The sequence below is a fragment of the Alligator sinensis genome, unplaced genomic scaffold (genome assembly GCF_000455745.1).
Source record: "Alligator sinensis unplaced genomic scaffold, ASM45574v1 scaffold76_1, whole genome shotgun sequence".
NCBI classification, from domain to species: domain Eukaryota; kingdom Metazoa; phylum Chordata; order Crocodylia; family Alligatoridae; genus Alligator; species Alligator sinensis.
The window spans coordinates 1,809,012-1,823,100 of record NW_005841865.1 but is presented as its reverse complement, the minus strand read 5'-3'; the positions used below and the strand labels follow the sequence as shown (position 1 = coordinate 1,823,100).

The following is a 14,089-nucleotide window of genomic DNA, read 5'->3' as shown; positions in this document are numbered from 1 at the left end:
GACGGACGTGCCCGCGCACCGGGGCGATCTGGCCCTGAGGGTTTCCCTGCAGGTGGCCAGAGGAGCAGGCTGCGCGACCCGGCCGTGGGTCCCGACCCGGTCCCTCGCGCTGCCCCCGGCCCCGGCTCAACTCTTTCCTTTTTTAGTGAATTCTTTTGCTCTCGCTCATCCCTGGCAGCCGCTGCCAGGTCCCGGCTCCGTGCAGCCCGGACTCCCCGGGCGGCGCCAAACAAACTTGAGATGGGCCACCCTCCCCGCGGCCCCCTGGAGCCTGCCACCCACGTGCACCAGTCATTGCCATCCCGTGCCCAGATCCACGGGCCACAGCTCATGCAGGGCAACCCCCCCATCTCTGTGTGCCACCCCCTCCTCAGCATCCCCATGTCCCATCTGTGTGTGCCACCCCTTCCACAGCATCCCCATGTCCCACCTCTGTGTGCACTGCCCCTCCACAACATCCCCGTGTCCCACTTCTGCATGCATGGTGTCCTCCCCCTCCCCCAGGGTCCACCTCCACAAACATGACCCCACCCCCATCCCATCAACCCCCTCTCCCATCCCCTTTCCCAACCCACAGGGCCCTTCCACCAGCTCCTCTCCCTCCCCTCCCACATAGTACGCCTCTCCCTCACCCATCAACCAGCCGCTCCCATGCCCACACTCAGCTCTGTCGCCCCTATTTCCCTGCTCCTCATCTCCCCACGCACCAGCCTCCTTCTCCCACGCCTCACAGCAACTGACAGCACCATCCTCTTACAGCTTTGTCAGCAACAAGATCTTCACTAGTTTTTATATGCTGTGAATGGGGAGGTCCAAGCCTAAGCTTCTGCACATGGTAGCCTGAGGAGTCAGGAAGGAGGACTCTCCCTCCTTCCCTCCAGCTCTGAGCTCCTGGTCTGGGCACATTCTTTGTGGTTGTGGTGGGGAGGGATTACTTTCCTTTCAAGCATCAAGCACTGGGCCTGGCCAAGCACAGGGCCCAGGACTTGCTGGGCAGCTGGGCTCAGTCTGGAAAGGCAAAGTTCCTGCTTCGGTTTATGGGGGTAACGAGAGCGGCAGGAGCTGAGGCTATATTTGTTCTGAGAGGTGCTCCCTGGAGCCAGGACAGCACGGTCAGTGAAGGTCTCGGCAGGATCAGGATGAACCAGACAGGAACTGCAAGTTTGCAGGCCAGCTCCTTCAACCTGCCTCTCAGCTGGAGCTAGAGGGGCGAGGGGACTGGGCCCAGTGCTGGCTGCTACATCATGCTCTCCTGGTGCGTGAGGGGCCTCCCTACTACCTCTCGCCCTCTCTAATGCTTTCATGGCTTTAGCCCGCTCCCAGTTCTATATAAAGTGAATCAGGCCCTGTAAATAGCAGGGTCTTGTGACGCAGCCTCTGGGCTGTGGGGATATTTTTAGTGCTGAGACGCTGAGGATTTGGAGATTGGCTGGAATAATGTTTGCTCCGAATCGGTGTCACAGATGAGGGTCACAGGGTGCCACCTCCTCCCCCCGGCACAGTCCCGCTCTCCCCCTGCTTGTCTTCTCCCATTCCCTGTCTCTGCCAAAGCCACCAATTCCCTCCCTCCCTCCTCATGCACTTCCTCTCCCTGGGATTGGGTTTATTTTTTGCTTTTGCTGCAGTATAAGGCCAGAGCTGAAGCCCGAGAGGGAGAATTCATACAGAAGCATTAAGCAGCTTCCAGGTATCCGGTTTGTGGCCAGCTTAGTCCTGTGGGGTCATTCCCAGGGCTCTGTTGCTAGGAGGGACTGAGACTACAATAGTTGTGAGCTCTCCCACGGACAGTGCCCCAGTGCCCCTGGCCTCTTCCCCTCTGTAGGCTCAGCTTTACCCCAGAGCTTTGTGGTTTTCTCCAGCAACAGTGGAACTGAGGTCCGCGTGTCCCCCTGCAGTGGTGGGGGCCTTGGAGCAAAGCTGGGGACAAAGATCCAGCTACAGAGTGGACAGAGAAAGCTGGGTTCCTTGAAGTCATTCCATAGAAAAGCAGCCTGTACCCTGGCAAGCAGACTCTCCATCCCCTCCATGTAAGCTGTCAGCCTCTTCAGTGATCCCCTGTTGCAGTACCATTCTTCAAAGCCTTCTCTGTCTTTTTAATCTCTTGGGAAGTTTTCAAGAGATTTAAAGAGATATCAGCTGAAGAAATAATGCCCCCCCCCCCTTCTTGGCCCTGCGCCTCTTTTAAGCCCTCTTCTTCCCCTCTACACCCATTCATGCTGTCTGCTACACAGAGAGGGGGTTGTACTCAAACCAAGCAAGACAAGGAAAAACAACAAATGTGTCTCCTCCCAATGCAAGCACAGCCAGAAAATCCTCCATGGCTTAGCTCTCAGGTCAGGGTGCTGATTAGAAGATCTCACTGTTGTGAAGAACCCATTCAACCACCACACCCCTAGGGCTAATTTCATCCCTAGTCTCGGGGATTTGACCACAGTTAGTGCTCTTGTCGCATCCCCCCCTGGGAGTGGACATGAGTGGAATGGCTGTGAGCTCTATACAGCCAGCCCTCCTATAACTGTGTCTCCTGCAGGGAGGAGGTGGAAGCTCCTTTCACCCCTGAGCTTTCTGCTATTAGTCTCTGTAGTAGCTCCTACAGAAAGACCTGATGCTTCAGCCTGCTGGAAGGGGCCTGGGGCTTCCCTACAGCCAAATGCATCCCCTCCTGCTCCTCACATTGCCTCCTAGGACTGGCAGGGGCTGCCAGTGGGGAATTACAAGGAAATCCCCATTTGTTTCCTTCCCACGGGGCTGACAGGCCCCTTCCGGCCCCACAGAGACATTCAGGCCTAGTTCCTCTGTCAGCTTTGGTGCCTGAGAAGCAGCAAGAGCCGGAAGGATTTGAAGCCAGCAGGGAGCCTGGTGTTATTTCATGCTCTTGCAAGCCTGCCAGGGAAGCGTGTTGGGGGGTCAGCGATCTGGGAATGGCAGCGTGAATGTGCATGAGCCTCTTAAGTGGCTGCTGAAAGAGACCACCAGCAGGTATTGAAGAACACGACTGAATTCCCTGCAGTGCACAGGGGCTGCATTGTGCACAAATGTGTCACTCGGTGGGAACATGCCATCCCAATGAGGCAATCCCCGCGATTGATGGGGAAAAAGAATGTGACCAGTCACATAGAGTAAGGCAGAGAGGGAGCGTTTCTCTCTTTTATTTCCTCAATGGCACTTGTTCAGTGGTGGGGACATGAGTTGAGATGTTTGCCTGCTACAATGCCTGAGATGCAGGACGGAGCCCCAGGGAACGGGAAGGAGGGAGGGAGGGGAGACAGGGAGTGGGAAGGAGGCTCCATCTCTGGGTCTCACAGCGGTCACGGGTCCATCAGGCCCAGTCACCCAGCTGCATATGTTGCTTAAGGCCTGCAGTGGTTACATAATGGAATGTCAGTGCTCATGGCCAGCTGCCCAGCTGGCTAACGAAAGGCATTTGTAAATGGGTTTGCTAATGGATCTGGGATGTACATCCCAGTGCATCTCCCTCATTCAGGCTCTAGTACAGTGCATGAGTGAAAGCAGCATGTCAGTACCAGTGGCCTATCAGCTCCCTTGAATGTTCCTATGGTCATAACTATCATGGGATGGGGGAAGAGATGAGCAAAAAAAATGAGTGCAGAATACCCCAAAAGTAGAATCTGTGTTATCTGCCTTTTGTAGACCACTGGTTCAGGTGACATGGCATTCGCTGCTCCATTAGAAAGGAAAGTTGCAACATGTCAGCTTCTGGACCTCAAGGCTGCCATGTTCGTGCTGTTGTGTTTCAGTCATACCACTGTCTAGATCCCCCTGCTGTGCTAGGTCCTGTACAAACACAGGATAAGAACATATCCTATTGTGTTCACTGTCTAATTAGTCAAGGCAAGCTGTGGAAGGAGAAACAAAACTGAAGTGGCCCAAGGCCACAGAATGGGTTACTGCCAAAGCCAGGGCTAGAACACTGGTTTCCTGACTCCAGTGCCATAGCCAAGCCACACTCCCTGCCACACGAATCACGGAACTGGGGATTATTTACCGTCAAGGACATTCTCCAGATCCAAGATCTTATGGCAGAAGGAGGGTAAGCTTGAAGGGGGTCTCTGTTCTTTACTGCACTGTGGTTTTGGAACTCACCTCCCTCAGCAATGGGAGAGGATGTCATGTGAGAGGAGATTCCTTTCCCATTGCCATCGGCTGGAAAGCACTGAGAGAGAAAACAGGAAGAATTAGTGCAGGCACTCCAGGATCACGTTCTCTGAATTGTCATCTGGCTGTCAGGCATTTCACTAGAGTTATCTAAAGCTCCAAGACCTAAGCCCTGGCCTTTTTGCACTAGCTGATGCTTGAATTGCTGGCCACATTTCCTGGGAAAGCTGTGATAAGCCATAGGCCAACACAGCCAGTTAGCCACAGATTCCAATACCATAACAGTTGCAGGCTCACTGGAAGAGTGGGAAGCTGGTGATTCTGCCCTGATGAGAGCAAATAGTAGAGCAGGTGCAAAGCAGCTGAGTTCTGTCATTAGCTATCAGCAGGGCTGGCTAAAGGGGCCCAAAATTACCTGAGCCACAATCCTCCAGGGTTAACCTGTTGTCTGTGCAGCCTGCAACCCTATAATTACACTGCCCCAGTCTCCTCCTCCCTGCCTGTGCATTAGCTGTGCCCCCATCCCCATCCTCTGGCTCCCAGACCATCTCACACACTGTCTTGGGGTTGTGGACTGATGGTGGAGGAGTCGGGGTTCTGGAACCCTATAATTAACCCTGTGCCAAGGGCTCCTGGTACATGAGGCTTGGGCTGCAGCAGCTGGAAGCCAACAAAGGAAGCACGGTGGGCTGAATCTTGATCTATTATTAAGGTGCTGTCTGCACACCAGGCTCAAGAGTCTTTGCAGAGTATGAGAGCTGGGCTATGTGGGCATTTGCCCAAACCAGCAGTCCCATCCCTTGGAAATGGGCACAGGGACAGGCAGCCGCAGGAGCAGAGCTGAGCACTCAGACTGCAGTAAGTGGGGAAGCCAGAACCGCTCCCAGGCTGGCTAGCTCATGGCACTGGACCCAGCTGTAATGGGACAGGCAGAAGCAGAAATGAACACAGGCTGGGCAGATTTGACAACCAGGTCTTGCTTGGCATATTGCAGAGGAGAGGGTGAGGGAGGGAAGTTCAGCCCAGACAGGTATTTGAAGTGGGGGAGAGGTGAGATCTGAGAGGCTCCTATGCGTGGGGGTCTTTGTGGGGGAGGTAAGTCCTGAGGCATTTCCTCAGGACTGTCTAAGATATTTTTCCTCTGTGATCATGTCTCATCATCACATTGTTCCTGATACAGGCACAGCCCCTGCCTCCCTGCCAGACAGGGTGGGGCTCTTGGGCAGTTGTTTGCTGCAACAACAACCCCCCCCCCCCCCCCCCAACGGCGGGGGCCCGCCCCCCCCCAACCCCCCCCCCCCCCTCCTAATGCGCGGGGCGCGCACACCCTCTAGCACAGCAGTAGGGCTTGGTCAGTGCTAGGACAGGGACAGTCAGGGATGTTTGTTTAATTTCCATGGTTACTGTACAGTCCGATTCAATCATCACATTTTTTGTGTGTTGGCCTGACTGAGAGCAGCAGGGAGGACGTCTGGACTGGTGGAGGTGAGACTCCAGCCAGGCAGCATCCAGGCAGCTGCTGGAATAAGTTGGATGGGCTGCAAGGTCTTTGCTGTCTGGGGGTTTTGGTCTTTGGTTTGCTGCTCTGGGGGAGGGATCTTGAGTCAGGCCCCTGCCATGCACAGGAAGAATTGGCCCTCAGCCTTCTGGTTCTCAGCAGAGCTCTGGCCTCTGCCCACGAGGGCTCCCTGTCACTGTTGGGGGAAGAGCTGAGCCATGAGAAGAATTAAATTAATGCAAATGTTTGTACTGGCAGCATCTAGACTGTCTGCATGGGAATGAAGGAGGTCCTCCATGAGGACAGGGCTGTGCTCATGAACCGGGGTAGGGAGGGTATCTGTTGGCAGGCAAGGCTGGCAGCAGTTAATGCCATGTTATTCCTGTCACATTTCTCAGTTCAGTAAGACTTGAATGTCAGTTCCCCTTCCTGCATGGTAATGCACAGGGACAACTTGCTCAGTAACTCTGCCCTGGTTAACAAAGTGGGAAAGTCCAGAGCTGTGTCTGCTGTGTCACACACCCCAGAGACTCCCTGCAGCATGGGGCAGGGCGCTGAATGTCACCTTTCTCTACTACTACTGGCTAGAAGAGACTTGCATGTTACAAGACCACAGTTCTTTCCTGACAGTCTAATCTTAGGCAAGGTACTTTCATGTTGCCTGTCTCAGTTCCCCTCTCTGGAAAATGGGTCTAACAATACTAACCTTCTCCCACAGGGAAGAGAAGAGTTATTTGCAGGTTGTAGAGTGCCTGGAGATTAGGAGGAGGAAGGGGATACATATATCCAAATTAGCAGGCTTTTGCTGCAGTTGTTGACTCCAGACTGGAGTCAGAGTCAGTGACTCCTGGTCTGCACAGCCCCACAGTTAGCAAATCAGCACGCACTCCCCACGGGTAAAATGGAGCAGACCACTGACAGTGCAGGAAGGAGGCAGCTTCCCGTCAGCTGTGAAAGGTACCTTGTGCCCCATCTTACCGCTGGCTTGGGCCTGATCTCCCGTCTCATTCTTCTCCAGCCAACATGGAGCACGGGCAGCGGGGACTGGACTCGGACCAGGTACAGCAGCAGCAGCTCAAACTGCGTGACAGGCAGAAGTTCTTTGAGGAGGTTTTCCAGCATGAGGTGGATTTCTTCTTCCCCATGTCCCACCTGCAAATAGAGCACAGGAGACGTAAGTGCTGGCCAGTGCTGGGGAGGAAGTTGTCTGTGCTGGGCAGTGATGGCGGGGAGGGGTGCGCATGAAAGGACATTACAAAAATTCCTGTTCAGAGCTATGCATGCTAGTTCATATATTGATGCCTCATACTCAGTGCTGCATGGAAAGAACAGTGGTTCTTGCACTGAGGAGCTCCCAGTCCCAACAACCTGAAGGGACAGGAAGCTAGGCAGCATATGTCACACACAGAGAGGGATCAGATACCAGCATGCCATGCGCAGGGTTGGCAGCTTACATATCTTGTGGACAGCGCAGTCAGATGCCTGGGTACCTCAGAAACAGAAGCAGAATTCCTCCCCATGCCTCTTACCAGTGAAATAGAGCTAAGTTTTCAACACCGACAGCTTGTCACCCTCAGGGCTCTTTCCCCGCTCCCTCGACCAGCCAACCATGCCCCAGAACTGTCCTGTTTCTAGCAGGCATGAAACCAAAGCATACCACAGTGTTTTCTCTGGCACTGTCTTCTCATGTTGCTGGCACGAGGCTGGCCTGAGACTGTTTGCCTGGTGTTAGGAATGACCCCCCACCCTGTATTCCCCTGGCTTTCTGGTCTGTCTCTGCAGCTCCCCTAGGCAGCATTTCTTCCATGGAAGTGAACGTGGACATGCTGGAGCAGGTGGACTTGACAGATCTTTCTGACCAAGACACTGTGGATGTATTTCTCAGCTGTGGAGCAGAGGACAACAACATTGCCAGTCCCCTGCCAGGTATGTACAGTCTGAGGATATATGCTCCCTTACCTGCTAGCTGTCTTTTGACTGCAACAGCTCAGCTTTCCAGATCTATTCAATCTCTCCTGTGATTTTCCAGTTCCAAAGGGAAATAGCAAAAAAACTGCCTGCAGCTTTGGCCTGTAGGATCAGAAAGTTCCCTCTTGGCACTGCTCCCTACCAGCACTGCTCCCTACCAAAGCCAGCACCATTGTGGCCTCCAGCAATAGAGGCTGCAGTACAGAAGGGCAAAGTTTTATTTACCTCAAATTTTGTACCATGGATCATAGGGAACAATGCTGTTGTATAAATACCTGTATACACTACAGCCTCCACTGCTGGGAGTAGAGAATTACAGGGGAGTGTGGCAGGGCACTGTGTGTGCCTGCCACTTTAAGGGCCTGGAGCTGGCAGCCACCAGGTGCCTGATGAGGGCCGTGGCCCTTTTTGGAATCAAGGGCTGCCCATATAAACAGGGCAGTTCAGCTTCTGGAGGCCAGGCAACAACATTGCCTGGCTGGAGGGCTGCTGGTATCATCTGGAGGTAAGGGAGGAGCTGTAGGGGATGGATAGGAGGCTCCTGGGCCTGGGGCTGACCTAAAACTGCACCCTGCCAGGAGTGGGTGGCCTGGTGGGGCTCTCAGTGGTGCAGGAGCCCCCAGGAAACGCCAGGTCAGTTACGACCCTGGTGAAAGGCGGGTCGGGGCACCTTAACCCCCAGCCCCCACAACCAGGTGGGTTACCCCTTTGTTTGTAGGCCTCAGAGGGCAGACCCCTAGAGAGAGTGAGGGACTAGAGACTCCGACCTGATTGAGAGAGTACCCTCGACTGGCCCATGCTGGGGCCAGGACCAGGATGGTCAAAAGGGCCAGGGGCCCACTGCAAGGGATGCCCAAGAGCCAGGGGTCTGGGGTCCCGACTGGTCTGGAGGTGGGCCACGGCTGGTAGCCAAAAGTCCCGGGGAGCCCACACCCGAGAAGGGAAAATAGCTTCAGGGAGCTAGATAGCCAACTGAAGGTGGGGTAGGTTGCCTGAATGGAGGGATCTTGGAGGGGTCCTGATAGAAGGATTCTGGGGCCCAGTGTGGAGCCGGTGATGATAAGAACACCTAGATGCCATCTGCGAGGCTTGGGCTGCAGTGTAGGGGAGGAATGGCCCCGCAGATAGCGCCCCCTGGCATCAGGGCAGTAAATGGACAGCCTCCTGCTTAATTGACATCTGTTAATTAACACCAGGCGTGGCGGACGAGAATGCAGGCAGGTGGACCAGGAACAGGTGGGTGGGCCACGGTTAGATGGGCCCCAAGCAGGCCCCCTGTTACAGGGAGATAGAATCATAGAAAGTTAGGGTTGGAAGGGACCTCAGGAGGTCATCTAGTCCAAGCCCCTGCTCAAAGCAGGACCGTCCCCAACTAGATCATCCCAGCCAAAGCTTTATTTAGCCGGGTTTTGAAAACCTCCAAGCAGAGACAAGCCAAGCAGGGCACAGGGCAAATCGGCCTGTGTGGGGCCCTGCCCCCAGATACAAGAAAGCCGACGGGGGATTTGACAGCAGGGGGCGGGTGCCGAGCGCCCAGACGGGAAGCCAGCAGCAGTGCAGACTCGCCACGGCCGCTCCACCCAGATCCACGGGACCCACGGCAGTCGCCCCAATTCACCTCTCCCTAGGGATGGCCCTGCCTCTGAGGATGGAGCTTCCATCACCTCTCTGGGTAGCCTGTTCGAGTGTTTTACTACCCTCCTAGTGAGAAACTTCTTCCTAATATGTAACCTAAACTTCCCTTGCTGTAACTTGAGACCATTGCTCCTTATTCAGTCATCTGCCACCACTGAGAACAGTCCAGCTCTATCCTCTTTTGAACCCTCCTTCAGGTAGTTGAAGGCTGCTATTAAGTCCCCTCTCTGTCTCTTCTCCAAACTAAATAAGCCCAGTTCCTTCAGTCTTTCTTCAGAAGTCATGCACCGCAGCCCCCTCACCATTTTTGTCGCCGTCCATTGGACTCCCTCCAATTTGTCCGCATTCTTTCTGTAGTGGGGGGCCCAAAACTGAACACAATACTCCAGATGTGGCCTTACCAGTGTTGAATAGAGGGGAAGAATCACTTCCCTTCATGTACTGGCAACACTCCTGCCATTAGCCTTCTTGGTGACAATGGCACACTGCTGGCTCATGTTCAGCTTATTGTCCACTGTAACCCCCATGTCCTTTTCTGTGGAGCTGCTGCCCAACCAGTCAGCCCCCAGCCTGTCCTGGTGCATGGGATTGTTCTTGCACTTCTTAGGGACTGTTGCAGGACTTTGCACTTGTCTTTGTTGAACCTCATGAGATTCCTTTTGGATTGCAGTCCTCCAATTTGTCTAGGTCACTCTGAATCCTATAGAGAAATAAAGAAGCAAATCAGCTTTTCAAACCAGCAATCATCCCTACCCTCCAGCATATCAAGAACCCTACTCCCCCCAGCTTGGTGTCATCTGTAACCTTTCAGGATGCAGATGACCTCAGACACCCTTTGTTGAGTTCACTTTACAGTGGTGCTGGGTCACTGCACGAGGAGGGAGACCAGGACTCCTTTCCCCGCTTCCACGCTTGCTGCAATGATTCACACAGGGAATGAGTCAAGCCCTTTACCAATAGCTTCTGCCGAGCTCCAGTAAAAGACCTCACACACAACAGCTCCAGGCCAGCTTCCACCAACTAAATAAGGAAAGCTTCACTGCCAAAAAAGTTGGGGAAGGAATGTGAGGCCCATGCCCTGCAGCCAGGCTGGGATTTGGGAATGGGAGCTAGCTAGCTCCTGCTGAGGAGTGCAATGGGGTTCCGGGGTCACTAGCTGATGCTTGTCTGGAGGGAGCCGGCACCTCTCTGTCACAGAAAACCCAGTGATCTTCAGATTCCCCCTTACCCCTGCAAGGTTGTTCTCCCGGCAGGAAAAATTCTTGGCTGTTGCCTCATCTTCTTTCATGCCCAGACTCCTAGGAGCCTTGCACCCCATCCCTGAAATAGTGCAGTGCACAAACCCAGGGCCCTCCACTAACTGGGACTGGCAGGGCTGGGGGAGATGATGGGGCCAGGCAGAGAGCCCATCAGGGTCCAGACCTGCCAGTTGTATTTCCCTATTTTGATTCTCCCTGCTTGACAGATCCCAGCCAATGCCCAGACGAGATCACCCTGCAAGTGCCCGACACAACTGAGATCAAATCACGGATCTCATCCACATCCTCCGCCTCCACAGACCTGAACAGCCTGGACACCAGTGAGGAAGGGGCAGAAACTCCTGTGGTGCAGTCGGATGAGGAGGACCTGCAGGAGGACAACCCTAAACAGCAGGTGGTCAGAAGTTAGCATCAAGCTCCCTGCTCTCTCTTCACCCGGCCACTGCATGGACCTGCCAGCATGGAAGGAAGGCTGCTGGCTGTTTGACTCTCGTAAACCCCAAGCAGTGTCCCCATCCTAAGCCGCTGCCTTCAAGGAGTGGAGACGAGTTCCCCCTCCCCCTGCTGGTTCAGCCAAGGGGGCAAGAGTGGGGCCCAGAAGAAGAGGGATATCATAGGGTACAGAAATTAACTCTTCAGGCTTTGCTACTAACACTCCTGCTTCACCCACCTAAGCTGCTAAGCTCACCCTGGTTGCAGCTGCACCCAGTCCCTGCAAGGCCCCTCTGCTGGATCTCGGCTTCCCTTGGCCCCTCTAGACAAACATTTAACAGCAGCCTACAGAGAAATAACACTCCTGTCAAACAAGCAATCAGGGTGTGTGTGTTATTGGAAGAGAGTCATGGGTGCCCAGGAGATGGGGGATATGAGTTGTTTGGCCTTGGAAGGAGCTAGAGGAAGAGGCAAGTGTGGCAGGGGTGAAGTGCATTGAGTCAGACTACAAAGGCAAACCTCCCTAGGAGATGAGCTCACATTTCAGACCCTGAAGCAGAGGTCTTACCCAGTTCCCAGCCCAGAGTCCTGCCTGACAAGCAGCACAGTCCCTTTATCTGCCTACAACACGTGGATGGAGAAAATCAACAGCCCATTGAAACTATGCTGGTGGTAATACAGAGGGGGCTTTGTGGTGCTCTGCATTTCTGACCTGCTCCAATTGCAGGGGGAGATGCCATAGTCTCAGACTAATAACAGACCTGACCTAGCACTGAGTCCACAGGAACAGGTGAGCTGTAACATGACCCCAAATGTGTGCCAGTGCAGTTCCCCATGGATCAGCCTGCCCCTGATTCTGGCTCTCATTAACAAGTGCAGCAACAGCAGTCAAAACACCTGAGTGAGCAACGCAGCATATGCAGCATGCTTGGAGTAGCTCTGGCTGTGATTCCTGAGAGGAATCTTACACAGAGCGAAGAACATGCTGTCACTAACTTGGGCTTGGCCACTGCTCTTGTCTTCTTTATAACATAGCAAGTACAGCCAGAGGCAGATCAGGTTGGAGGAAAGCTGCTTCCACCAGGTGCTGCCAGACAGGTGTCCTGGCTTTAATCCAGCTATAAAAGGGGAACTTGTCATGCCCATAGCAAAACTAGGTCAGCCATAAGGAGAGGAGTCTGAGATAGAAATAACAGGCATAGTGTAGTATCCTAGATCCTGGCTTCTTCCTTGGAACACTCAGAGTTTAACAGAACCTGGACTAACTTGTCAGCAACCCTGGCTGGACCATGGCTGTAGCAGTTAGCATCTCATGTACCTTTAAGCTACAAGCCAGGTGCAGATGAGTCATGCCTCAGACACACAGTGCAGCTTGTAAAACACTTTATCTAGAGGGAGTAGAGAGAAAAGAAAGGGCTGAAAAAAAGGAAGTGACTCAGGGGCTGGCAACTCCAGAGAGGCGGGACAGCACAGAAATAGATAAGCCGAGACATCAAGGAAATGAGAGCAAAACCCATGGAAAAACAAGCAGCAAACTGTCCTCATTCAGCAAGGGCAGACCTCAACTGCAGAACTCATTTTCAGCAGTCAGTGGGAAGAGCCTTGCAGGGAGCAGCTCAAGCTGGAAGCCCTCTCTTAAGCCTACAAAGGTTCCAACCAGTGCCCCCACCCATCCTAGCCCACATCTAGATGCAACATAATGAGCTCTGAGTCTCCATTCTTGCACTCATTAGAGGCCTCTTCCATCACCTAAGGTAGAGTTGACAGTACAATCATTGCAAGGGTGCAGCACTGTGGATCTGCTCAAGTTCCTTGCAGGTAGCACTGGTGGCAGGTGGCCTCCAGTGGTAGGTGCTTTAGGGCCCCTCTAAATGTGCAAGTAAAGGTGCGATAGGATCAGATGTGCAATCCACACAATAATGCTTTCTACCATGCCACACGTGCATGGCAGGAAATCTGTTTGTGAAACTGCAAATTAGTTCTCATCACACATTGTTGACAGTGCAGGGGAGGGGAGTCCAGGATCACAATCCTGGGCTCCCTTTGCACTGGCGAGTAAAAACTCCTGTGGCTGGGAACCTCATCAACTGGCAGGGCTCCCAGCTGTGGGGGCATAGATCCCAAATTAAAGTTTAATTAGACATTCAAATGAAAAAGTTAGATGGAAACAGCTATAAAAAGTTATTGTATGTTTTGCAGCTCCAACTTCATAGCTGGATAGACATTTTTATGACTTGATAGTTACTTTGCACATAGCTGGTCTCAATAAATTGCACAGTTCACCTGGTAATTGTATAATACATGTAACATAGAGGGGGCTATTTGAATGCATTTTAATTACACATTCAAATTAAAACTGCATAGAAACCAGCACTAGAGTTGTGACCTGTTTTCAAGCCCTAACTTTAGAGCTGATTGCCTTTTTTTCTTTTCTTCTTTACAACTGGAGAGTCATTTTTAGCTTGTGATAATTACTTTGCATGTGCAGTTGGTCTACATTTATTGCCCACTTCACCAGTGCATTGCACGATAATTACTTGACACTTGTGGCCAGTTTAAAATTTACTGCACGTGTCGCCAGTGAATTGGGTGACAGCTCCTTCACAGGAGCGGCAGGGCTACATTTATGGCACGACCGATCTGCGATTTTTTTTCTTTTTTTAAAGGAAATTTTTTTGTGTTCCAAATCAGACAAATCAATCCCAAATCCGTGAGTCACTCAAGAGCCACACGTGGCCCTGCTACTGGCAAGCGGCCCCACCCCCGCCTGGGGCTTCAGGTGTTTCCAAATCCTTTGGCCGGCCTCCTACGCGCAGGCCCGAGCCCGGAGATGGGGCCCCGAGTCTCACTTGCCCTCAGCCGCAGGAGCGAGCTAGGGAGGCGTCTCCCGGTTCCATAAAGTGCGCGTGTAGCCGAGACCCAGCCCCCGCCCTACCGGAAGTGAATGCGGGAGGCCCCAGTCTGGGCACTGCACCAGCCAGCAACTAGGAACCCCGCCTTGGTGCTCGGTGCGCCCCCTGCCCGATCCGTCACAAACACAAGCAGCAACTGCCCCGGACACTGCGCGTGCCGTGCAGCCCGGGCCGCCCCGGAGACCGCGCCACGCACCGCCGTCCGGGCGCGGGCAAAACCGCCCCGCCCTGCCCTGCCCTCCCGGTGCCCAGACAGGCGCGTGTCTATG

General features: G+C 53.6%; 1 protein-coding gene across 1 annotated transcript; it reads left to right on the top strand.

Annotated features, from left to right (window-relative positions):
- The first annotated feature begins 6,632 nt into the window (after positions 1 to 6,632).
- On the top strand, positions 6,633 to 13,279 carry DBNDD2 (dysbindin domain containing 2). The gene is made up of 3 exons (XM_006016664.3): positions 6,633 to 6,788; positions 7,397 to 7,540; positions 10,683 to 13,279. Exons 1-3 carry the CDS (start codon positions 6,638 to 6,640, stop codon positions 10,883 to 10,885), a joined length of 498 nt encoding a protein of 165 aa, XP_006016726.1. The 5' UTR covers positions 6,633 to 6,637; the 3' UTR covers positions 10,886 to 13,279.
- The last annotated feature ends 810 nt before the right edge of the window (positions 13,280 to 14,089 follow it).

Bases quoted from the DNA above. Each gene is read 5' to 3' on its own strand.
- DBNDD2 (XM_006016664.3), top strand. From the start codon at position 6,638: ATGGAGCACGGGCAGCGGGGACTGGACTCGGACCAGGTACAGCAGCAG. The intron at 6,789-7,396 runs GTAAGTGCTGGC...CTGTCTCTGCAG, and splicing joins GCAAATAGAGCACAGGAGAC to CTCCCCTAGGCAGCATTTCT. The intron at 7,541-10,682 runs GTATGTACAGTC...CCTGCTTGACAG, and splicing joins CATTGCCAGTCCCCTGCCAG to ATCCCAGCCAATGCCCAGAC.